Source organism: Branchiostoma floridae, chromosome 13 (genome assembly GCF_000003815.2).
Source record: "Branchiostoma floridae strain S238N-H82 chromosome 13, Bfl_VNyyK, whole genome shotgun sequence".
NCBI lineage: Eukaryota > Metazoa > Chordata > Leptocardii > Amphioxiformes > Branchiostomatidae > Branchiostoma > Branchiostoma floridae.
The window spans coordinates 12,105,518-12,131,048 of record NC_049991.1 but is presented as its reverse complement, the minus strand read 5'-3'; the positions used below and the strand labels follow the sequence as shown (position 1 = coordinate 12,131,048).

Here is a 25,531-nt window from a genome sequence, read left to right as displayed (position 1 = left end):
TAACCTCCTCCCTGGTAAGTGACCATCTATGTATCAAAAGTTGTATTGGTTAAAGTATTAGTAATAGCCACAGGCTAGTTGAGCAGCCCTGGCTGTGTGTGTAAATTAGCCAAACAAACAAATAAATTAAGTGTAAATCAAAACATTTGGTGTAACGAACATTTTCATCATTTGTCAGGCAAGATTTGTATATTGAAGTTAAGATACTAGTATTGATGTTTTGCAGCACTTGCTTTTTTTTAAAAGTATTCATTGCAGAAATGTGTGTTTATGTGTGTGAGAGGTATTGCTGGTCTATTACTGTGTATTACTTCATTTTATTTGAATTATTCCTCCTGCTAATTCAACTTAACATAATCTTTGTGGTTCGAAAAGTAATCTTATACTACAACAAAATGACCACAACAACACGTGTCACAATCAGCCACCAGTACCACATATACTTTATTTCAACATATCTTTAAAAAGCAAAACAAAATGTGCACGTCATCTTCTATAACAAAAGAACCAAACCTGAGAAAAATTAACCGCCTCCCTGGTTAGTGACCATCTACATACCAAAAGTTGTATTGGTTACAGTAGAAGTCACCAAGGAGGAGGTTAAATTTAAACTAATAGTCTTCTTCAAAGGCCGTAACACAAATGAAGATGGCTTCACTGGCAACATCGAGCATTTTTCCATAAACAAATACCCTTTTGGGCTTGTGAAGTCATCTTCATTAATTGACACACTCCTGTGTGCAACATTTCTGTGCAGTATGTTGCCAGTCTGTCTAATATTTCCTACTGGTATTTGCAGTTTGCTATCCCATGATATTCCACCTCATCACAGGCCTGATTTACAAATATACCTTCTGTGTAGAACAATTCAGTGAAATGTGTGGCTTACTGACACTATTCTACCTTGTGTTCCTTATAATATGAAGTATGTCTTCTGTAATACTGAACAGTTTTTGTGAACCAAGCTGCCATACTTCTGTCAAAAGAATTTTGAAATGATGTTCAAAACAAATTTAGCCATTAGCGAAATGGATAAAGCTCTAAAAGTAGCACACAATTGTGCAATGTAATGATCCTGCTGCCTGGGGGAGCCTGAGTCTGGTGGTTACCAGTAGGACTAACAATTTGCATCATTTCTTTTTGTCCCAGACTGGTGAGTCACCCACGCTACTCCTGAAAGTAAACAAATCAATTGTATTGAGATTGTCAATAGAATGAGTCATCATGATAAGAAAAAATTCCACTGAAAGCTTGTCTTGAGAAAAAGTGGAATATATAGTATGTGATAATTAGGCCATACACAAGTGACACCCACCCCTTACAGGTTTCCTGATTACAATGTGTACTACTCTGTTCCTTTCTGGTTACCTTCATCTACCGACTTACAGTTTCCAGGCAAAGCTCAGATCCTCAGTGCGGTCTCCTGCTTGCACTCTCTCAGAGAACACACACAGGAAACTCAGAAGATCTGCACAGGCCTGGACCATTCCCTTTACCTTCATCTGCACCTATCCCCTTGGTTGGCCTTCAGATATAAGCACACACACTCAGCCACTGTAACAGGACAGTACACAAGTCAACACCTGTACAAACGAGTTCAAACTGTTCTCAAGTCTTTACCACAGAGTTACAGTCTTACACTGCATTCACCTGTACAGACCAGTGTGCGCTGTACTGGAACTTGGACTGTGCACGTTTTGGCAAGATCGGATATGACTGCTTCATCTTAGCACAGAAGGTATTTTGTAGACCGATGATGGAGGTTAATAACCACATTTTGAAATAACTATATAAGGCAGTTTCCAGCACCAATGGCAGTTCTCCCTTACTTGCAAGTTCACTGATACCATATAAGTACAATTTACAAATTCACAGCATATCATACGAGTACAAAAGACGTCATTACAAAGTAGACTTTTCTTCAAGGACTTGTCTTTCTTTGGACTTGTCTTTCTTTGATCCTCAAAATACAGTATCTTCTGAGTTTCTGACTTCCAATCTTAGGACTGTAATGAATCAATGGAAAGCTGCTTGGTTAAATTTGCTAAATACTCCTGCAGCTGTACAGCATTGGCCTCTTGTTACACATCTAGGCTTCGACTGTAAGATACATGTGCAAACACAAGCTTCTGTTTTCATCTGAGTAGAAATAACCTTGATATCATCGTCCACATGCAACATGACCACTCAAATGCATCATATCTACAGGATGGACCTGGTGGAATATACACCATATACAAATTATGCACAGAAATTAATAAGCAATGATAGATACATCTGTTAACATATAAACAAAAGGCACTTTGTGCTATGTTCAACTTATGTGTTGTAATAATGGTACAGTATAAGAGATGCCACCTCATGTCTGCAAAAGAGATCATGATCTGTGGTATATTGCTTTTGTAAGAAGGACTTTTCTGAGCTTGTTTTTCAGAAACATCTCTCTGCATGCAAGATGGCACTGTAGATAGCACTTTTCCTGGCATGATTCAAGATCATCAGACATGGGGTAGCTTCTTTACAATTTCCCAAACTTAACTCTACAAATCTGGATACAGCAGGTAATTACAATATGTGTAGTAAAGCCTGTCTGACTAACTTCTATGTGACTTATGATTCACTACTTAATGCTTGAGATTTCATCACCAGAGACAAGCACGGACACTTCTTTGCCGTTGAATCACACAGCATGCCTATGGAAGCCACATGGAATGAAATATCCACACAGGTTCCTTCCACAATCAATCAAGTTCCTCTAATTTTGCACTATAGCTGCCACAGAATCCCTGCCCAACGGGTGAAAATACTTCATTCTGTAGATATACTTCCCTAGGACATGCCAAACGGTTCAACAGCAAAATCTTCCTGCCTATCTCTAGTGAGAAAACCAATTCTAGCAGACACTTGGATTACAGTCAGTATAGTGATCCATTTGACAGTGAAAGTCTTTGTATGCTGTGTAAAGCAACTTGGAACAGATAATGCATGATCACTGGTTCAGGAGATGAGCTTGAGAACAGTTGCGGCAGCGCCCAGCGCAGCTGCAGTGAAGATAAGTCCGTTCCGAAGGGTGACTTCCACGGGTTGATCCTTCCGGAACACATTGTTCAAGGTTTCCTGCAGAAAAAGGCAAGGCAACATGTAAAGAATGTACAAAACATCGTAAAGAATTCTATGGCAGGTAATTAGGGCTGACTGAGCAGTATGGGATCACCAAGCCCAGACTTGCCCAGGATCAGTGACCCTAACTCAGGACATGTGTCATCTTTTACCTGGAAATGTTGACTTTTAGGTCATTGACCTATGGGATGACTTCCCTTCAACTGTTATACAGTATGGTAGTCAGCAAGTCAACATCCCAGGATTTCTTAGTAACTAATCTTTGACGCATATTCCAATAATTAAAAGTTATTTTGGTGTTAAGTAAAATTTTTCATCTCATCCAGCCAAACAGAATAAAATGGAAACAGTTGGTATAATTTCTTACTTTACCTTCTTTGGGTTTTACCTCCTTTGCGACAGCAATATTCATCAACTCTCAAACTGCGAACTGTCAACTGACCTTTCATTTTGACTTTACTGCAGAAAAAAATAGGGAGCAGCACCAAAGAAAACTCCCACTTTCCAAAAAGAAAAGTTCTGTTAGACATAAACATCCTTTTTCACCTTGGCTGATTTGGGAACCTGACCATATTAGGGGCACCAACAAGAGGATCAGGTTGTTAGTTTAAGGTGGGTGAGTCTTTCAAGTTTTCAAGTGGATTTTTTACACAATAAGTAAATACAAATGAGGAAATGGGCTACTTCCTCTGTTCAGAAATATGAGTGTTTTTCTCAAGGTATCTAATTACCATTCACGTGATCTACGTATAGTAGTACACTACGGAGACTGACTGTATGCAGTATGAATATAATCTGCTTGTCTTTTTCTGTCTTGCTGTGGTAGTTTGTACATGTATATCTTTCAAGAGTTCTGAGAAGTGTATGGAAGAAAAAGTACAAAGATGTACAAACAACAGTCAAGACAAACAAAGACAAGCTGATCTCCTTGGACAAAAGCATGAATACCCACCCATCCTCCATTTTCTTTGATCCAACCTTCAAGGTTGCTTCCAACATATTTTCCCAGAAATTCCCCGACTGTTTCAGCCACCTCTGGGTTTTGCTCTCTACAGTGGACGGCTATTCTTCCGGCAAAGGCATACAGGGCGACGACACGGCCCCAGTTGACTGTTTGGTCCTTTAACATTTCATCTGCTACATTCTTGAAGGTTGTGTAGCTTGTTTCAGGTGAGATCTGTAACCTGTTGACCATGCCGTTGAAGAAATACTGGTGCCGTTCCAGGAGTTCGTCTGCTGTTCTCTGTAGAGTTGCCGCTGTCTTGCTGGGTGGGCTGGGTTTCCTGTTACTGATTTTTGTTTGGATGTAGAACCTGGCTAGTTCCTCAGCTTCTGCTGCAATGGGGTTCTCTGCATCAGGATGACTGGAACAGAAAGATTCTTGGTTAGTGGGGGTCAAACTTGGGCAGTACATGGTCAATTTACAGAAAAAACTATTCAATCTCCTAATACAACAAATCAGAAGAAAATGTATAAAGCATTACTATATTGTTTTTCGAAACTTGACAGGGAAACAAATTTATGATGCTGACACATTTCATTTAATTTCAAACTAAAGGCTTCATATTTTCATATCTGGCCAAACCTTGTAGTAGCCATAATGTGATCTGAGTGTTCTCTAAATCTATGATCACGACAAAGTTCAATATCACAATGTGTGTTTGACAACAGCTTTATGTGTCTGTTGCATGCGAAAATGAGGAACAGAAACAACTGGATTTTTTAAAAGTTTATGTTCCATAAATTGAGTGACAGGACTTTTGTTCTCATTTTTAATACTTTTTAGAAGAAATGGTTCCAATTCTTTACAGATATACTAGTATCCTACTCTAGATATACTTTTACGAGTTCTCCTTCCAACATGGAAGTTTTAAATTCAGCCAAACAGCAAGATATGCTTTGAACGAAGGTTCACAAAAAACGTTATGCATAACATTTTGGCGTACGTGTCCAAAAAAACGTAATATACGTGCAGGTACATATGTCCAGAGCTATGTCGGATACATAAGATAAACTTCGAATTTGAACTGTAAAACTAGCCTGGCGACTTGTGTACATCCCTACACTTCCCAAACTTAGATTTAAAGTCCCGAGACAACTGATTTCCTTACCTCTGGACCAGGCGGCCATGTTGAATTTTGTTGTTGTTCTCGCCCAGATGAAAAAGGCTTCCAAATTCGTTCAGTCCGACCGTTTTCTGCTGCCTTCCTAGCAGTTGCGAAAGTCCAGGACAGCCTGATGTTGGTGATAACCCTGTTGGTGGAGGTTGAGGAGAAGCCGCCGACATTTTCACCTCCCTACCTGTCCGGACGAGAAGGAAAGAAGAAGGACCTGAACAGTAAAATTCCCCAGCTTTAGTCAGCAGTCTCGGGTGTGGTTGCGTAGTACGTCCGACCATTTCCGAACAATGCCGAACTGTGAACGATCTCTTCGGCATGTTTGATTTTGTTCCTGATTGGATGACGACAGATGACGAACGGACAAGGTCGGATTCTGATTGGTTACGAAATTGAACGAAACCACTTCGGTACCTTACGTCATGCCTATTTCGGGAAATTATACTAGGCGCGTCACGCTCGGTGCGCTTTCGTGATTGGCTGACCCCAAAACCTCACGCGCAGGTGAGTCATACCTGTAAATAACACAGGGGATCGTATTCACAATTTACAATGGTGTGTTCGGGGTAAAAGTTACATCATAGTTTCTTTATTGACGAATAATTTCCCAAAATAGACCTGAGTTTGGTTCCAAGTGAAGCGAAGGTGGGCACAGGGACATTTCGCCATATCAAGAGGAAACTTCTGTTGAAAGCACCTGCGGAAACTGACAGCGGCACCCGGAACTAGGAAGTTTGATTTTTAACCTCCTTGGAGAAACAAAGTGTCGGTACCGGTTGGACATCCCCAAAGACCGAAATACTGATTTTGTAGTTCAGCAACTACCTGAAGGTGAATTTATATTTCTGATTTATTCATATCCGTGTTTTGATTGACTGTACCTTGCGTTGTTCGCGTTTTGGCCGTTTATTGGCAGCTTTCATTAACATGTTGTTGGAACATATCGGACCGGCATACCCCCCCCCCCCCCCCTCATATGCCTGAGGCATTTTAATGTTATTTGGACTTAACCAATAAGACAGGTATTTGCCAGCGGCAAATGATGTTACATCAATGGTCCATTCTGTAAAATACTTGATATTGATTCATTGATGTAAGAAAATCATCTGAACTGAACTGTACTGAAGAAGTTAATGTTTTGATGATTTTGTCAACTAGTTCACGGAGTATAACGTTACTCATAATCTGTATAATCACGATATTGTGGCCTTTCACTTTCATGGTCTTCCACAATCAGACGACCATTTGTGAAGAAAACCATTGTAGCTGTACAACATAAATCCCCCTAGTAAGTAACAGCAGTATATCTGACAACAACAAACTATCATCACGTATGTGATTATTATGCAATCGATAAATGTTTTGTTGACTGTTCTAGCTATTTGTGGTTCGGCTACGTCACCGTGTCGAGTCACATGACTGGCTTGCCCACACATGCCCAAACAAACGTCATATGAACGATTTTTTTTTTACTTTCTTTTTTCAGACGGTAGCAGACTTCTCAATGGGCAAAACGCGCGAGTGGGAGACGAAACGTTGTGCGAAGGAGACCGGAAGCCACGTCCCAACTACCTTTAACGGCGACTCGTCATCGGGCGATAACAAAACAACAACAATGCCTCACGAACCGAACTCGAAGCTGCCTAAGCTGGTTAGCCAAGAAGACATTTACAAGATCGATTCCGACGTTTTAGAGAACCGGTTGAGCGACAATCCCAAGTACAAAGATGAGGTGAAAAGGTGCGCGGAGACACTAAAGCACGTCGGAGACCAGTTGGAGATAGACTACCTACGCAGGGACCTGATCGGACTCAACCTGGAGGGAGTACGAGACCCTCCTCCAGATCGCTGCACACAAACAACCAACAGGCCACATTCAGCTAGGCGGTGAAGTTGAGATCAGTGGGATACCAGAGCTTCTAGATCCTAGATCCTAGACCCAACAGACCTTTACATCCGAGCCTGTTACCCAGAGCGGCGAGGTACAGACGTGGAGCCAAAACAAGAACGGTTCCTCATAGGACACGTGTCGCTATCACTAGCCGCTATGCAAATACGCACATTTTCAGAACTGATACTATTGCTATGTTGATGTACCACCTATCAACGTTGGCAAGGTAAAGTTCAAATGTGGCACGGTCTCTAAACGGACACCTGAAAATGTGTCTTGGAATATTGTAGATGGGTGAAAACTGTACGTGCAGTTACTGTATATAAAAAGGTCTGTTTTCCACTGTAACAAAGACTAGTACATTGTATATGGCTCAGCGGCCAGTTACAATGGGCACTACACATAACACTACACATAAACCCGGCTATGTATTCTATGGAAAATTTTGTTTGTTGCATTTTCAATTGTGATGCCGTCCAAGAATATATGAATTGAGAAAGGAAGTACTAGAAAACTATCAAGTTCTATGTACTGTGTCTCACACAATGGATTACACAATGTAATAACGTAATGGACTACTTTTATAAGTGATGACTCATTCCACTTAACCAATGTGCCTCCTATACGTGTTGTATTCCTAAAGTAACGATGTTTTGATGTGTTATTTATGTCAAATGATACCGTATGTGCCTGTAAGATAATCGCAATGTCAGGTTGAACTGTAAAGACTATCGTATGGAGTCATTGAAATTCGGTACTGCTTGGTACGCGTGCACGTAAAACAAAATACAAGATTGTGACAATCAATGTTCGAAGTGAATTGATTGACATTGTGTTATGAATGTATTGTCGTGTGCTATGTAATCATACACACTGCCTAGAACACAAAAACACACAGCGAGAAAGAATTTTTGCGTGAAAGCTATCTTCACTAGTGTGGAATTTGTCTGTAATGAAAATGCAAATAGACCCCTGTTGGAAATGAGTAAACAAAAATTTGTATAATTCGAGTAGACACAGTAGTTGAATATTTCCGTACGTAAATGACTGGGTCAACCTTTTCACGTAAAATGCTACCATTTGTTGCTGAGTATAATATTAGTCAAACTCCATGTTGTACTATGTTGTTACATTTACTTCTCACTATCTCAAGTCCTGTCACAGTTCATGTTTTCTGTTAAAATAAAAGTTTTGATGTTCAAAATTCAATGTCTTATATCTACATATGTGTTTGCATTGACTTTGTGGTTGTTAAACCGTACCCGTGATCATCCCTTGGCAGGGTTACGAACGCTCCTTACTGTAAGTAAGGATGTACGAAAACTGGAAGATGTTCAAAATGATTTGTCCTCACGCAACATTCCTCATCCGACAAAGTGCAGAGCAAAGATCGCACATTTTGAGGGCCCAGCTTTTAGTTTATATCGGTTCAGATTTACTGCGAAATTACTATATGGTCAATAAACTAGGTGATTAAAGGCGTAACAAGTCGCAGATTGATTTTAGGTGCGAATCCCACTTACAGTACGTCTAAAATTCAATGTACCAAATCTTTAGGAAATGCACGCCAAACATTTAAGTAAAGTTTCACAAAAGACCAATTGCGCCTGTAACCCGACTCCACTCACCCCACAACATAGATCGAGGCAAAGGCAGGCTCAATGTCAATGTCAGCATAAGTAGAGAAATGCCTGAGTATATGGATCATTTAGTTTAAACGTAATCGAGAAACGAAAATCAAATTAGCTGCTATACTTACGAGTGTACGTTTACCAGGCTCTCATCGTTGTTCGTCTGCAGCTGGTGTTTGTGCGAAGGACGGGTACGTTGCAGACGTTCACGCGCAAGATTTTCCTCACCTCAGTCTCGAGAAGTGCGCATGTCGGTGCGTGCGACCACGCTGCACTGGGATAAAAAATGTCGGATGATGACGTCATAAATCGTCAGAATTCGACGACATTCGAACAACCTTTGTCAAGCGTTCCAATCGTTTTATGATCGAACCTAATTGTTGTGACGTCACAAAGGAACGACATTGACAACAGTAAAAACATCGTAAACTACGTAGAGACGTGAATTGTGCTACTATTTGTCAAATGTTAGGCGAAGTTTTCCTTTCTAATCAGCTGGATTTTTGCAAATATAGAAACTGCTGCTTTCTAGTTCTAATATTGACATAGGAGCATGAAGAATATGATTTTCAACCGATTCACTAAGGGTGACGATTAGGATTAAAGCTACTTTAGAATTAACTCTTAAAAGTTTGAGTTATATGGGCCCGAAGCTTGGTCACCATACCAGTTAGTTGGAGTGAGCGAGTATTGGAGAGGGCGTGAACTGACTGGACCTGGTCACCACCTCCGTCTTGAGCTGCGGTGGGTCTCCTTGGTGCTGAAACCGCCATCCTCCGCCCAGGTCATCTGGAGCACTCCGGAGATTTTGCCCGGACAGAGATCCAGTTACCAGCTCAACAGAATCGACTACTGGAGAACGATCGGCTATGATCAGAAAAAGACTCTGACGACCGGCAAGAAGATGGTACCATGTTTAAACTATAGCTTTATTGTCATGTATTCTCATTTACCCAAATGATCAGGACTTGATCTTAATGAAGATGTGGGGACCCTGCCGAGTAAGGGGTAACCGTGTTTTTTATTCCTACTTGTTGTTTTGGTTCCGTCTTCGTGAAATGGTCTCTAATGGTCATGGAAAGTGCATGCAAGTTAGGCTCGTGGAAAACATAAGTTTACTGACGGAAGCGTGTGGTAGTAGAGTTAGGCAAAAGAACGCAACCACTGGTAGTAGAGCTGCAAGGTTAGGCAAATATGCTGGTGTATTCAGAAAGTAAGGAGAGTTTCATCCATCCTCTGTCACTGCCATCTGGTGATCTCTACCCCCATGATGTCAAATCAACGCACCATAATCAATTTGGTAAACAAAAATGACAGAGAATTCAGCATGCATTGTTGACACATAAGTTAGCATGACCCTACATAAACACACACACACGGGCACACACACACACACACACACACAGACAGACACACTTCTCTCGCTTTAACTCTAGACCCCCTACACAGTTTAATGGGCCCAGTTGCATATGTCAATAGTGACTCCTCAATATGTGGAAAAGGTCGCTTATGCATACTTTATGTAGGTATATGTATATTTATGTCATACCTGTGACGCGAAAACGTTCGATACGGGTGTTCCGGACCGTGTGATAACTTTCTGTATCACACGGGTTCTAAGTTGTATCACACAGGCTTGCTTCGAGTAAATTGAACTATTTCGAACGGTCCGAATACGACATGGTTGAAAATTCGAATACGGGATTTAGACGTTAGAATTGCTGTTGTTACAATCTTTTGTTCGAGGACACAACATTTTCTCAACTTCTGGTGCATTTCGCATCGAAATATGTGTTTTCTCAAGTGGGTGTGACATAGATAAGATACAACATGGTGTATTCCGCATCACCCTCGGTCCCAGCCCTCCTGCGGGTCGGACCACCCTCCAGCCTTCAGGCGATCCTTCCCGCAGTCGGGCTGGTACCTCGGGTGATACGAAATACACCGTGTTGTATTCTATATGTATAGAACCGACCTATAACATCAACTTTCATTCATCTTAGTCTTCTGCTCAACCTGCACAAAACTCCAGTAAATGTAGGAATAAAGTACTCCAGCCTGATTCAGTTTTGTTGGCCCACTGAAGTGTCATTTATTACAATATGAATACAAGAGAACAATAATCCATAGATATCAACTCACTAATAATGCACAGCCTTTCTATGTACATGAATAGTTTACAAAACCTACATAAACAGTAACAGTATTTTTTTTTCTTCAATGGAAATTTATGGCCCAATCACATTGGTATTACATAGTACATTTCATAATACAGCTATTCAAAAACACTTTCTTTTGTCCCTTTTGTTGACCAGTACAAATGGCTAGTATGTGTCACACTCTGAAACACATCATGAGAGCTAGAATATAGTCTTTAGCCTGAGCAAACTCTACACTACAAACAGAAGCCTTAAAGTGGAACACTTTCAGCAGGTCACCGCAAGTCATTTGTATCAAATGCTACTCTTATATTGGCTACACAAGATTCCTTAAGAAGTACAAACCCACTGTTAAGTGCCTGGTGTTGGACAGCACCCTCCCTCTAAAGACGTGATTGTCATTATCAAAACTCACATCTATCTTGTACTGAGAGACATTGCAGGTTAGATGGCAGCTATACTAGTTGCAATGGTGGTTCAGAGGGAGGAGGGCATGATGTACAATGTATCTACAATCCTCTCAGATTACTTTCTCGGACTGAATGACAGCATACACAACATTCAAGAGAAATCATTTCGTTCAGATCTGTTCTGTGAACATCCTACCTTACTCTGTGCACATACCATCATCTGCCTGGGCAAAGAATCATTTTTAATGCGACCGTTGTAAACAGGCTGTACATATCTATTTCCCTTCTGTTGCATAGCATTATGTCTCTAATACGGATTTCATCACAACCTAGAACAGATGTTTTTTGGAACTGCTATTGCTTCAAGTTCGAGTGTTACAACCAGAAAGGTTGCTTCTATTAACTATTGCTCACATTCCATTGTCTGCTGTCATTCTAGTCTTACCGAGAAAGAAACTTTTGTCATTTTATCAAAAAAGGATCCATATGTTAAGAAAGAAACGGATAAATTCTAACTTTCTACAGAAACAAAGAATAATGTCTGCAGAATGGAATGTTCATTAAAATGTAAAATTCTGCTTACATACAAAAGCTGTCTTCTCTTCTTGTCTGTACCTACATCGGTTCAGTCATGGTTTACTGTGATCACATTTTGCTAAAGCTAGACATCTGCTAAAAGGAAAGAGACTGACAGAAGAAATAAAAAAGTCCTGCAACAAATACATGTGATTCTCCCTCAAGTGTTTTTCTATCACTGTTCTGACAATGGTAGTCATACATAACCTTTCACCCTTGACCCCAAGGTTTGCCAGCAAACGGGAGGGTTTGTGTCTTGGCACCAAGTCTGTGTTACGTCACACCAGCACAAATATTCAAACCAACGACACAGACTAGCACCAAGCTATGGAATCATACAGGTTCATGTTGGTCTCAAGGCCAATGCACAAAAAAACAAAACAATGCCTATTGTTACGACTTTTTACATGCTCAGCCTGTCAAGTGTCAATACAAAAAATGTCTTCAGCATTTGCATTGCAAACCGACTACTAGAGTTATGTCTTTAAGAAGTGTATCAGAGAACCCAGATTCAAATCCCAACATACTAGAAGGCTGCCTACCATGGAAGCACAGGGAGTCTGGTACTATAGGCTTTCCTTTGCAAAGCTCCACAATTGCAAATAGGCTTGACAAATATGCTAGATATAGTTGTGGATACAAACCTTTTGGATAACACAGTGTGGTGATACAATCACCAGAGAAACCTCTACATGCTGAAACAGAAGCTGACATCTAACACCAACATCACAGTAGGGATGAAGGCCACTGGGGTAGCCTAGGCTAAAGCTATATCATACACACCAATGTACTGGACCATCATAGCAAAAATAAGTACGAGAGCTTCTCGTAGCAAAAAAGATATTTTCACTTAGAAGTATTTACAGTTTTGTTCAGAGTCTGTTCCATCTTACAGTCACCTACCCCTACCAGTACATGTAGTTCAAATTATCAACAACCTCCAGTTTCTACAGATCCACCAAGATACAGAGCATCGAAAGCCACTGTCCGTTCAATGAGGAGACTTCCCTCAACATTTACTGCCAACACTTTATCTACAAATACTTCGTACAAAAGTTACTCTTTCCGTGTCGTTTGGCATTCGCACTGAATTCACTGGGCAAATTCCTGAAAATCCACAGTTACATACGTTATCCCTCTTACTGTACAAGTGACGGACAGTGGCTTTTGAGGACACTGTGAAATGGGTGGTGCCGCATCATGTGCTACATTCTCAAGCCGCTTCCTTCCAGATGCTCTAACGTTGGGGTGTTCAGGTCACCCGATTCAAACAGGTCCATAGGGAAGCTGGAGGGAGGGTTGGCACTGAGTGGTGTAAGGCCCGTGGAGGGAAGCATCAGGTCCAACCAGTTCAAGTCGTCCCCTTCGAAGTTGATCCCGCTGGTGGGGGGCGTGCCCATGGACAGGTTGGGGTCGGAGCCGGTGCTGGTGTCCATCTGGCTCATCTGTTGGTCAAAGTTCTTGTCCTGGGGCAGCTCGGGGACAGGGTGGCTGCCAGCCGGCTCGGAGATGGACCGCATGTAGTGGTTGTTGTTGTCGGGGATGACGTTGATCTCGGGCAGGTGGTTCTGTTGGCCGAAGTTGGTGTGAGGTATGTTGAGAGGGGGTGGGGGAATTCTGTTGATGGAAGGCTGGTGGGAGGGGGATGTGGCCGGGGATGGGGTGCCGGTACTGTGGGGAGGAGCTATCGAGCTAGCAGGGGCAGGACTGTTGTGGGGGGAGGGCGTACTTGAGGGGGGAGGGGCCACTTTGTTGGGGGGTGGGGCCACAGTGTTAGGGGGATTAACTGTGTTGTGTGTTGAACTCCCAGGTTGGTCTTTTGGTGTTGGAGGAGGCTCGAGGGCTGCACTAGGAGGCAAATCTGTAGAAAAAAGAGAAAAACAGAAAATCATTAACTTATTTCGAAACATGTCAATTTATTTCGTTTCAAAGATAAGGCACAAGCTAGTTTACTGCTCTAAATTGTATGGCTAGGTTATCCATGTCAGTGCCTGGTGATGCCGAGTCTATTGGTTTGAAGATTTCTAAATGTGAAGCATCAATCATCCAGAAATCTAACTTTGAAAAGAATGCACATAGATGGAAGTGAATAGCATAAATAAAACTCAATACATGAGCAAACACAGGTACAAGCATATCTTCATAACAGCAGACGAGACTGACCTCCATGTTCAATAAGGATCTCCAGTAAATCGTCCATCTGCTGAGATCTCATGGTTTGGGAGATAGTAGTCTGGGTCCCAGACACAGTAGAGGGCTGTAGAAGAAACAACAAAATGCTTTTAGACAAATACTTAGAAAATACAGTTGTACTTGGAAAGCAAACAAATTTACTGAAAGCTCTTTTGCAGTTATCAAACTCACAGTGTACATAGGCATAAGTAAAGGTGTTGACAAAAGGTGCTAACCTGTGTTGAGGACACACTGAAGTTTTGGACTCTCTGTCTCAGGGCCTCCTGGTAGTTGGGAGGAGGTGCCATCTGGTCTAACAAAGGGTTGGTTGGTGACCGATGCATGAAGGTAAACTGTGGCTTTGCCTCCACAGGTGAGCTTGGTGTTGACATTGACTTTGTGCTCTCTGACGTGGCAGCAGGGTTTGGCGCTGTGAAGCGGAATGGCTGCATGTTGGGCGGTGCACTGGGGAAGGACTGCATATGGCCAGCCTGTTGTTGTGGCTGCTGGAAGAAGGCGACCAGGTTGGGTTTGATGTCCTGGGGTGGGGGCGGGGGTTGGAACTGATGGGCTTGGGGCTGGGCCTGGCTCTGAGGTGGCTGGGCCTGAAGGAACTGGTTACGGTTAAGGAACTGGTTTGAGAACTGCTGCTGCTGCTGTTGTTGCTGCTGCTGCTGTTGCTGCTGTGGTGATGGCTGCTGCTGCTGCTGTTGCTGCTGTTGCTGCTGTTGTTGTTGTTGATGTTGTTGCAGTTGCTGCTGTTGTTGCTGCAGTTGTTGTTGCTGCTGCTGCTGCTGCTGAATCTGAGCCACAGTCTGGCCCTGCTGCTGCTGCAGGTGCTGCAGCTGCTGCAGTTGCTCCTGGTGCTGCCGGATCTTCTGCTGCAGCTGCGCGTGGATCTGCTGCTTCTGCTGCTGGCGCTCCTGCTGGTACTGGATCATGGCCAGCTTCTGCTGGTCCTGCTGCTGGTTGATCTGGGCCTGGACAGGGTTGAAGTTCTGCGGGGCGTGCGGCATGAGGTTGGGAGGGGGCGGCGGAGGGGGTGGTGGAATGCTGTCCCCCTCCTGCTGGGACACAGGGGGGAATTGGAAATGAGTTGGCTGGAAGGTGAGTTGCTGGTGCTGCTGGATTATTCTCTGGGACATCTCCAGCTTCCTCTGCAGGTCCTCGATGGTTTTCTGCTGCTGCTTGACGATGTCCTCCTGCGACTGTGGGGAGGCGTCCAGCAGGTCCATCATGTCAATGTCCAGCTCAAACTGGCTGTTGCTGTTCATGTCTATGTCCATGGGGGCAGTAGAATTTGGTCTAGACAGTCCTGGAGCTGCCTGCCCCTGTGCCCCGGGGTTTTCCTGCCCCTGCTGCCCTTGAGGAATGAGACCATGGAATGATGTCGGCTGTTGAGCCATGGTGTCTATGGTACCGGATGTGGCGATGACAGTCATGGTACTCTGACTACTGTCATCGCTGACACTACTGGGGAGTCCCATTGTAGAGTTTATGGAGGTGCTGAGCATAGAGCTGGACTCCTCAGTAATACTCTGGGCAGGTTGGAGAGGCTGGATGGTTGGCAGTGACAGGTTTACACTGGCAGGCTCCCCGGCTGTGGTGGTTGTCAGGGTCTGCCCCATGGTTACAGGTGCAGTTGTGATGTCAGCGTACGGTTTGAGTCTCTCCATCAACTGGTTCTTGGTGCCTGATACAGGCAGACCCCTGGCTCTTGCCTCTTCTTTCAGTTCTGCCACCTACAGCAGAGAGAAAAGAAAGACAGTGAGAAAGTGAATGGAAGGAGACCTGCTAGAGAACAGCAGGTAGCATATTTTTTTATAAGAAGGCAACCACAAAACAACAGATGGCTAGTCAGCTAGTAAGTAGAGCAATCCATTCATAGAGCATTAAGTGTTTAAAGGTATCATTTTCTTCTTAAGACATTTTTGCTTCAAATACTTGTCATTGACAGTTAACTAAGTGTAGAACACGTAACCTACCTTCATGTCCTCCAGGTTTGACAATCCCCCCTTCTTCCCAGTAGTAGTAGTTGTGCTGGTGTTGCTGGCCTGTGTTGTGGTGACTGTTGTGCTGGTCGGCAGTTTCTCACTAGTTTTGGCAGGTGCTGGCTGGATGGGCTGGTACTGCTGTCCATACTGACTCATCACCTGCAGAAGCACATAGAAAACAACATGGTGGTTACTTAAAGTTGAAAAAAAAAAGCAAGGAAGTCGTCACGAAGATCTCAACTCCTTCCAGAAAGGACAAATTCTCAGATGTGCACGCCAAAGGAATGGGATGTGTTAATCTGGCTACTGCAATGCATTGTGGGTTACTGGACTGAGCTGTGTAAAGCGCCACCATGCAGACTTGTCTGGTACTGGCCGGAAGAGACTCAGTCCAAAAGGATCAGAAGTGTCTAAACTCACAAAATGAAATTCCAGTGGCTGGGAAGGGTTACTGTCCTCAGCATCCTGGGTTTGTTGGTGCTCAGCCCAAAAGTGCTGATCCTGAAAAGGACAGCTGTTTGGTCATTCATATTTTGTGCCCACTGAACGGCAAATGGCAAGCTTAGACACAGTTAAAGACAGAGAGAAGGGAGCAGGATTAAAGTAGGGGATAAACAAGGGGGCTGTGTCAAAGTAACCACACAGTATGTCCAACAGCACTGCTCTGTAAGTGTTCGGATGTAGGTGGCTCATGATCTGTGCACTAACATGGATCTAAACACTGCGACTTTTCAACCTCGTACAGCAGAAGGGACTAAGAAGCCACAGGTTACTTGTCAGACCATACTGCCCACTTGGCATGGCTTCCACAGCTGTTTCCTTCTGCTAATCTGATCGGAAGTCACCTACAGGCCTCTCCATGAGTGGAATGTGATGCTGTGATATGATCACGGCCATATTATCTGTAATCTTCATCACAGGACACTTGGGATTGCTGTAATCATATTCATTGATGTGCCACCAGTCTTCATTGTTATACACTTAAATGCTGCTCTAATATATTCATTCTTCCCCTTCTAGATTGATTCATTTGATTTTTAAGTTACTGAAATATAAGGAATGTCTTATGATACATAACTATTACTTCAGGAATATCACGAATTTCTCAGGTGTCCAAAGTTTCAAATGGTATCAGTTGCAACACTCAAGAGCTTCTGCAGATGTAGTTGCTATGACAACCTACCTGCAGCTGGAGGAAGAGCTGCTGCTGCTGCAGGAGGATCTGGTAGCGCGTGTCCATGGCCGGCTGCGGGGACGGCTGGGCGTTCTTCTGGTTGGGGGGAATGTACTGGTGATACTTCAGCTTCTTGGGCTTGGGCGGCTTCTCCTTCTGCTTCTTCTTGGAAGGACGTGGAGATGCAGACACCTGCTTACCACCCTTCAGGACGGAGAACAGTGGACTTAATAAAGGGCTCAATACTGACACATTGAAAAATATACAAATGGACACACCAAATGATCACAAGTGTTTGGTATACAAAAACTACAAACAGTCTACAGTTATACAGGTGACCTTTCATATCACTGATTGAAGATGATGTCATCTCTTTTGCGACAAGTGGACACAGGGTTTATAACAGAGATCTGCTGAGTACCTTGCCTATCGCCTGAGTGGTGGAGGTGCTAGTTTTCATAGTGGCCCCACTCAGGGGAGACGTGACATTCACCATCAGCCCGTCCCCCGTGGTCGGCAGGGGGTAGGTCGCCATGACCGCCGACGTCGCCGTGGGCATCTGGTCGGGTTTGTACGAGATGACGGTCTGCGCCGTTGGGGAGGACGACTCGTTCATCTTGTAGAGGATGGGGGCGGTGTCGGGAGGCGAGGGCACCCCGACGGACCCCTGCGAGGACTGGGACTGCTGGGACATGGGCTGGTCCAGCTGGGGAGGGGACATGCTGTCTCCGCTGTCCTCATCCAACAACTCAGGCTTCTTGTACTCCAGATCTGAAGGGAACACACAATGCCACTTTTAATGCTCTACTGAGGAAAAATAAGAACAAACTAAAACATCAAGCTACATGTCTATAAAGAAAATTATAACAATTCAAGAGCTAGACCTGAGTTACAATGTACCTGTACATATTTCTAATATTCTGCTAGTGTGGATACTATTTTTCTTTGTAGTTGACAATATGTCGTCATGGGTTTTGCCGTGACACACTCATGACAGATGACAATGTTACCACACACAGAGGCCCCCCCATGATGCAACCATGACATTTCAGTCTGTTTTAGGAATGGACAGGCCATTAAGATTCCCAATAATATCACAATGGAATGAACTCTCGCGAGATCTCCACTCGCGTGAGTTTATGACATGTGATATAACTCCCCCTCTATTCACAAGTGAATCATGAGCCGCACGAACAGGACGTTGCCAAGCAGAGCTCCTGTAGCGCGGTACCAGCCATGTGCAAGCCGGTGACATCTTTTACTTCTGGGAACGTATCTTGCCGGCAGCAAAGGACTGAGTAGTTTCCTTTGGCGTTAGTGTCACTAACCTAGAAGGTACGCAGTATTGCCTTGCCGCCTTATGGCGTGTTCTGGAATTTTCGTTTGGCGGTCTGTTTCCCGCGCTTTGGCGGGACAGTGTTCTCAGTGCAGAGACATTTTGCTGTCTGAATTTCGTTTTATTATTCTGTGAATTTGTTTGCTCACCTTTCCTAAGGCGTGCAGCTTGTGTTTTAGAGCATATTCGAGTTTTCAAATGTTCCTTCTGATACTCGTGTCATTTATGAGTGGAATTTGCATCTGTATGTGGAGCGCACGTGTTCGGGTGCGCAGGTGAGATTGATTCAACTTAGCGTGGTTAACTTGGCTTCGGATGCATTGTGATTTCCTTGTTTGTTTGTTTTTTCGCATGAGTTAGGTATTCAGACAAGGCTGTATCACCACCAGGACTGCCGTAATCCTTGTTTTCTCGCGCAAGGAGCCTAATGGAGCAGAACAACACTGAACTGATCACCGAGGGCCTGGAGGAGCACCTGACATTCCTCCCCTGACGACAGTAGTGGTTAAACTTATTACTGACACCGCTGTGGGTGAGTTAAGCCATTTTTTGGAAACTTTGGGCAGTCGTCAAAGTGGTGGTCAGTGTTTTTCTGTGTGTGCCGAAGCGCCATGTTTCGGGTAGAGTTGCCTGATTGGGCTGCTCTCGTTTTAGCAGTGTTGCTTGTCTGTTTTACCGTACAATTTTGCCATGGTTTTCTGTGCTAGGCCAGCATTTCTGCAATTTGTGGAGCAGTCAACAGCCCGGAAAATGGTTGGACCAGGCTCAAAGACTTCATTACTCGGGCAGTAGTCAACAATTTGCAGCGGTGATTCCAAGTTGACTGTGATATCCTTTCTGAAAGTGTTTGTTTTTGCACTTCAGGTTGTCGGACAGCCTGTACGCTAGTAAGAGATCTTTTAACCGTCGTGAACTCGTGATGTTTCTGTTTTCTCAGTAATTTTTGCCGCGATGACGTAACATGTGATGTGCCCTTCTTCCAGTTTACCAGCTCCTGTCATGCTGATCGGCGGGGCGCAGTTCGGGGCGGGTCGCAGGTCTGCACTAAACCGGCGTTCTCTCCACCACAGCCCCTGTCGGGCTGATCGGCGGGGAGCAGTTCGGCACTAACCCGGCGTTCTTTCCTCCCCAGCTCCTGTCAGGCTGACTAGCGGGTAGCAGTTCGGCACTAACCCGGCGTTCTCTCCTCCCCAGCTCCTGTCAGGCGGACTGGCGGGGCGCAGTTCGTTACTAACCCGGCGTTCTTTCCTCCCCAGCTCCTGTCAGGCTGATCAGCGGGACGTAGTTTCGGAGTGGGTCGCAGTTTTGCACTAACCCGGTATTCGCTCCTCCCCAGCTCCTGTCAGGCTGATCAGCGGGACGTAGTTTCGGAGTGGGTCGCAGTTTTGCACTAACCCGGTATTCGCTCCTCCCCAGCTCCTGTCAGGCTGATCAGCGGGGCGCAGTGGTCTGATTTCTTAGTACCGAGGACGTAACTTTTGTGGGGAAACTTTAGGTTTTGACTCTGTATGACTGAGGATCGTCGATCGATTTAATGTTTTAATTGGTTAGAATTCGCTGTCGGACAACGGCACCGTCGGATGGCGTTAAAGTAATTGTTGTATATTGTATTCGCTGTCGGACAGCAGCACCGTCGGACGGTGTGGTACAGTAATTTGTGTTTATTGTATTTGCTGTCGGACAGCGGCACCGTCGAACGGTTTGGTACAGCAATTGTTGTATATTGTATTGGCTGTCGGACAGCGGCACCGTCGGACGGTGTGGTATAGTAATTTGTGTATATTGTATTTGCTGTTGGACAGCGGCACCGTCGGACGGTTTGGTACAGTAATTGTTGCATATTGTATTTGCTGTCGGACAGCGGGCACCGTTGGACGGTGTGGTACAGTACATACATCCTGTATGTTGTATTTGCTGTTGGACAGCGGCACCGTCGGACGGTTTGGTACAATAATTGTTGCATATTGTATTTGCTGTCGGACAGCGGGCACCGTTGGACGGTGTGGTACAGTACATACATCGTGTATGTTGTATTTGCTGTTGGACAGCGGCACCGTCGGACGGTTTGGTACAATAATTGTTGCATATTGTATTTGCTGTCAGACAGCGGGCACCGTTGAACGGTGTGGTACAGTACTTTGTTGTATATTGCATTTGCTGTCGGACAGCGTGGCCGCCGGACGGTGTGGTATAGTATATGACTGTATGTTGTATTTCCTGTTGGACAGCGGCACCGTTGGACGGTGTGGTACAGTACATGGTTGTATATTGTATTCGCTGTCGGACAGCAGCACTGTAGGACGGTGTGGTACAGTACATACATGGTTGTATGTTGTATTCGCTGTTGGACAGCGGACTCCGTCGGACGGTGTAGTACAGTACATGGTTGTATGTTGTATTCGCTGTTGGACAGCGGCACCGCCGGACGGTGTGGCACGGTACATACATGGTTGTATGTTGTATACGCCGTTGGACAGCGGCACCGTTGGGCGGTGTAGTACAAGTACATGGTTGTATGTTGTATTCGCTGTTGGACGGTGTGGTACAGTACTTTGTTGTATCTGGTATTTGCGGTTGGACAGCGGCACCGTTGGAGGGAGTGGTGCAGTATATGACTGTATGTTGTATTTGCTGTTGGACAGCGGCACCGTCGGACGGTGGGGTGCAGTACATGGTTGTATATTGTACTCGCTGTTGAACAACGGCACCGGTGGACGGTGTGGTGAGGTTGTTGGACAATCGTGTAGAGAATTCGTTGTTGGACAGCGGGGTGCGTCAGACGGTATAGTGGATTTTCGCTGTAAGACAACGGGCGCCGGTGGACGGTAATCGTAACTTTGTTTGATTTGAGTCGGTGTTTCATTTGATATGACGACAGGTTGTTGGACAACCTCAGATTTTGTTTGGTTTGTTGCATGGTTGGTGAACAAATCCATGGTAGGTAACAAACCGTACGGTAGTACAGTGAAGACCTACCTTGTTGGACAGGTCAGAAGTAAAGGTCAAAGGAATGGAGGACACAATGGGAACAATGGAACTTCGTTTGTCACAATTAGATTGTGACCTTGGACGACATACAATTTTCGATAAGGTCCGCAGCGTCTGCACGGTAATGTTGGATGGTGATTTTACCGTTGACTGAACCGGTGTTTGCGTTTCTTGTTATGCAAGTTTGGAATAAAGACAAAGATCATGCCGAGTTTCTCGTGTCACATTCCTTCCTACCATTGGATTTTCTGTGTTCCTGTTTATTGGCTACCTTTAGCTGGCCTAGTTCTCACTCGTGGACCGTGTTCAGCTCCCTTAAGCTGTTGCCACCCATACTGGCTTCGGCCTGGTGGTCCGGGAAGCGAGTGGGGCCTGTCCAGACTGAAATACATAGAACTGTGCGTAAAGGTCGACAGTTACAGGTTAGATACTGAGCAAGCATTGTGGTGATAGCTTTCTCTGCAGCTGGAATATGGTTCTTGTATACGCAGAGAAATCAATGTTTGATTTCCAACACGACGCAGGATGAGTTGAACTACTGTAAACCTGAGAGAGGTTGGTCTCAGGTAATCTCTAAGGGTTCTCTATCTAATCGGACTGGTCGTCGACCATTCCACTGAGTTCGGATTGGACAGGTCCCATTCGAGCCGGACCTTAGGCGCCCAAGGAACTTAGCTGAGAACCAGGGATCAATCTGCATTCCTGAGGAACACCTAAAGACTGATGACTGTGACTGTGATAGTCTTACACCCACCCTGTTGATAACAACAAGCATGCGCAGCAGACCATAGGGGATGCTGCTGTGTTGTCAAGGTGGCTTAATGCATACGTAGAGGGTTTTGTACGGAAAGGCACAGAGGTGAGGGAGTAAATATAAGGGATTGGGGGAATGAAGACAATAAGGATTGGGAAAAGGGAATGGAGAAGAATAAGGATTGGGAGAGGATTAAATGAAGGGAAATGTAGGAACTTAAATCAGGGGAATAATGGCACTCGGGAGAAGCGGGTGCCGAGGTCTTCTCACCCCAGTCCTTAACTCTCCACTGAGGCAACGTGAGTGGGAATATATTATGATTCCCAATAATATCACAATGGAATGAACTCTCGCGAGATCTCCACTCGCGTGAGTTTATGACATGTGATATAACTCCCCCTCTATTCACAAGTGAATCATGAGCCGGACGGGAGGGACACAGCCTAGCAAGAGTAGACTAGTCTAGCTACAGTCCACGGTCAGAGGCAATGTAGGTTTCTAGTGTAGCCGTTTTTCACCAGAGGGATATCTCCGATCTGTGTGGATTATCCAAAGCTCCGAAGTTATATGCAACTACTACCCTACATGCGCTAGATGTTTGTGTACTGCAGGGACCAGAGTACACGAACAACCAAAGCAAGTAGTCAACTGGTTGTCCCAAAGCCTAAGCGAGAGACCTTCAGAAGATCAATAGCCTACCGTGGGCCCAATGTCTGGAACAGCCTACCGCCAGACACAAAGAGTGTATGGCTCTTTCTCATGTGGTACAGCAGTCGGAATAAAACCGAGTGTCAGTCATTTGGTACTTTGTGTAATAATAGTTGCCATATCATGTACAATTGTCGGGCAATAAAGTTCTGTTCAAGTGTAGGTGTCTTTTCTGTGTTATATCTGAACAACAGAGCGCAACACATGATATCAAGTTTCGGAGCAATTCTTCACCTTTTCTGCTGAAGAGGATATTAGTAGATGGGGGGAGCACGGGAAAGAAGTGCAGTCAAATTTTTAGCCCCCCCACCCACCCACCCTCTAAGTATTTTACGGGTAAGCATGGAATCTCGGATTCCACGATGCCTCGGTCTTCTCACCCCAGTCCTTAACTCTCCACTGAGGCAACGTGAGTGGGAATATATTATCATTGACTGAGACTATTAAGGATTCAAGACAAACGTATATGGAGGGGCTTTCGTAAAGGCAATCTTGACATGTTTTACAATTGTGATGCAATGGGAATTTTCTTTAGGCAACCAGGATCAATAACACCTGTTCATTGGCTTGTCACGGTTGCTTGGCAACAGCTGACCCTGTTGCCATGGGAACTGTGACACGCCCACATTCCAGGTGCTGGTGATACCTTCAGTGTGAATCCCTCCATGCCATTAATTGAAATGGGCTTGGGGCATCAACTAAGCTGTTTTGGAATATGAGACTCGATCTCGAAAATAAAATAGGAGACAAGAAGTCTCCCCGATGTCAGTTCCCACCCTTACAGCCCTACTCCCATAGAGTAAGCCGATATCAAGGGGCACTTGCTGCCATCAAAGATACTCTAAAAATGACAATTATTTTTCCAGCCGTCAATGAAGATCAGCTATATTTATCAAGTGTCGTTATATTTAGCAGTGTCAAATTCTTCACTCCTGTGACCGACATGATTTAGGCTCATTGGTAAATCTGTCACGCACACTTGTTGCGTGGCGCTGTCTGATTTCTGCACTAATCAGCACTACGTGCAAGTGTTTCCAGGACAATAATTGGGCGACATTCCTCATGCATACAGCAAATGTGCACAGCTGAATAACCAGAGCAAGGACAGCATACAAGCAATATTTGTCCCCTCTAAAACTTTCCTTAACTACATTAATGATAGTGTCATACCTTCTCTAAATGCCTGTCAGTCTTAGAGGGAATGACCTCACATATAACCCTACTGAGCAAACCGAACAAATTCTCATAATTTCTCCCAGCTTGTCATGATATTGTAGATACTGATATAATGCTTGCGTCATCCTGTGTCTTTTGATCTGCATACTTCTCAAATCTTGTTCAGAAACATAAGCTACCTACTCCCCTTCTGACTGGACCATGAACCCTACAGAAGAATCTAGCAAGTGTCCTAATGGCAGCAGGGTTGATGACTCATCTTTCCCCTCCCCTCACCCTGGCACGGCTCCATCACAAACACAGATGCATACCTACAGTCTTCAGTCTTATGTTATCAATTCTGTATGTCTCTGATACTGTCTGCAGTGTACATGTAATGCTAGTTCACCTTTATCCGCAGGTGTCTTAAAAAACAGGGTATTTAGGGATATCAAGTCCACAGTGTTTTCAAATTTCAAAATTTAGTTATTTTCACAAAGTTGCAATGCTCGTCGACTTGATTTCCCTAAATACTCAAGTTTTCAAAAACAACAGACAACAACAACATGTTAAGTACCTTCTTCGAACCACAAGTCATGGTTTTGCTGCCCTCCCTCCTCATGGTTCTGCAGTACACAACCTTTGTGGGGAGGGGGGCAAGAGATTAGTGACCTTCAAGTCAGACCTGTCAAAGTGTCATACATAGCTTTTGCTTCTTTTCATCGAAAGAGGCAATTTTGAAAAGGGTGTGGTGCAAAACATGCATACTAGGCAGAGGATATATATTTTGTATAAAAAAAGAGGGGGTTACGTGAAAAATGTCAAGAAAAACAAGTAAAACATCTTTGTGTAAAGGAGAAGAAAGACTAAAAGAAACAAAATAGATATTTGTTCAGAAGTAGATGTTTGAGAAATTGCCAAAGATGGGTAAGTGCCATCACATTGGTAAGTCATAGAGGAAAGGTTTTCAACAAGATGAATATGATGATACCATCACATAAAAGTATTCAAACGGAAATGTTACATGATAGAAAGAGAAGGGATGATGGGAAGCTGGACAGGTCTGTCGAGAACGTACAGTCATGCATGTTAGTCCTGTATGATATTGCAATACTTTGTACATAATCTGAATGGTCATCAACGTCTAGAGAATTATACAAGAGGTGATAACTCTGGAAAAACGTATTTCACATAGCAATAACTATAAAATTTGTAGTGAAATACTAGCAATTCTCTTCAAATGTCTTGATACTGTGCAGACCAGTAACATTTTTCCAGTGATATCCCCTTTAGAAAGAGCAGTTTCAGGAAGAAAACAGCAAGCAAGATTAAGAGCAAATTAATCT

General features: G+C 44.1%; 2 protein-coding genes and 1 long non-coding RNA gene across 3 annotated transcripts in view; 1 reads left to right on the top strand and 2 right to left on the bottom strand.

Moving 5' to 3' along the window:
- Nucleotides 1–414: 414 nt before the first annotated feature.
- Nucleotides 415–5,535, bottom strand: LOC118428857 (anti-apoptotic protein NR13-like). The gene is made up of 3 exons (XM_035839096.1): nucleotides 5,232–5,535; nucleotides 4,073–4,484; nucleotides 415–3,117 (listed from the first exon to the last, which is right to left on the bottom strand). Exons 1-3 carry the CDS (start codon nucleotides 5,516–5,518, stop codon nucleotides 2,998–3,000), a joined length of 819 nt encoding a protein of 272 aa, XP_035694989.1. The 5' UTR covers nucleotides 5,519–5,535; the 3' UTR covers nucleotides 415–2,997.
- A 164-nt stretch (nucleotides 5,536–5,699) lies between these two features.
- Nucleotides 5,700–7,502, top strand: LOC118428858. The gene is made up of 2 exons (XR_004832694.1): nucleotides 5,700–6,068; nucleotides 6,724–7,502. It is a non-coding gene; the product is annotated as an uncharacterized LOC118428858 (long non-coding RNA).
- Nucleotides 7,503–10,821: 3,319 nt separating this feature from the next.
- LOC118428504 (myocardin-related transcription factor B-like) overlaps nucleotides 10,822–25,531 on the bottom strand; it is an 83,677-nt gene continuing 68,967 nt past the window's right edge. The window contains exons 8-15 of the mRNA XM_035838590.1: nucleotides 24,763–24,857; nucleotides 17,666–18,015; nucleotides 17,254–17,448; nucleotides 16,491–16,571; nucleotides 16,062–16,229; nucleotides 14,313–15,818; nucleotides 14,068–14,161; nucleotides 10,822–13,765 (exon numbers count right to left, since the gene is read on the bottom strand). Coding sequence (XP_035694483.1) covers nucleotides 13,110–13,765; nucleotides 14,068–14,161; nucleotides 14,313–15,818; nucleotides 16,062–16,229; nucleotides 16,491–16,571; nucleotides 17,254–17,448; nucleotides 17,666–18,015; nucleotides 24,763–24,857 — 3,145 coding nt within the window. The 3' untranslated portion in view covers nucleotides 10,822–13,109. The remainder of the gene's footprint in view (nucleotides 13,766–14,067; nucleotides 14,162–14,312; nucleotides 15,819–16,061; nucleotides 16,230–16,490; nucleotides 16,572–17,253; nucleotides 17,449–17,665; nucleotides 18,016–24,762; nucleotides 24,858–25,531) is intronic.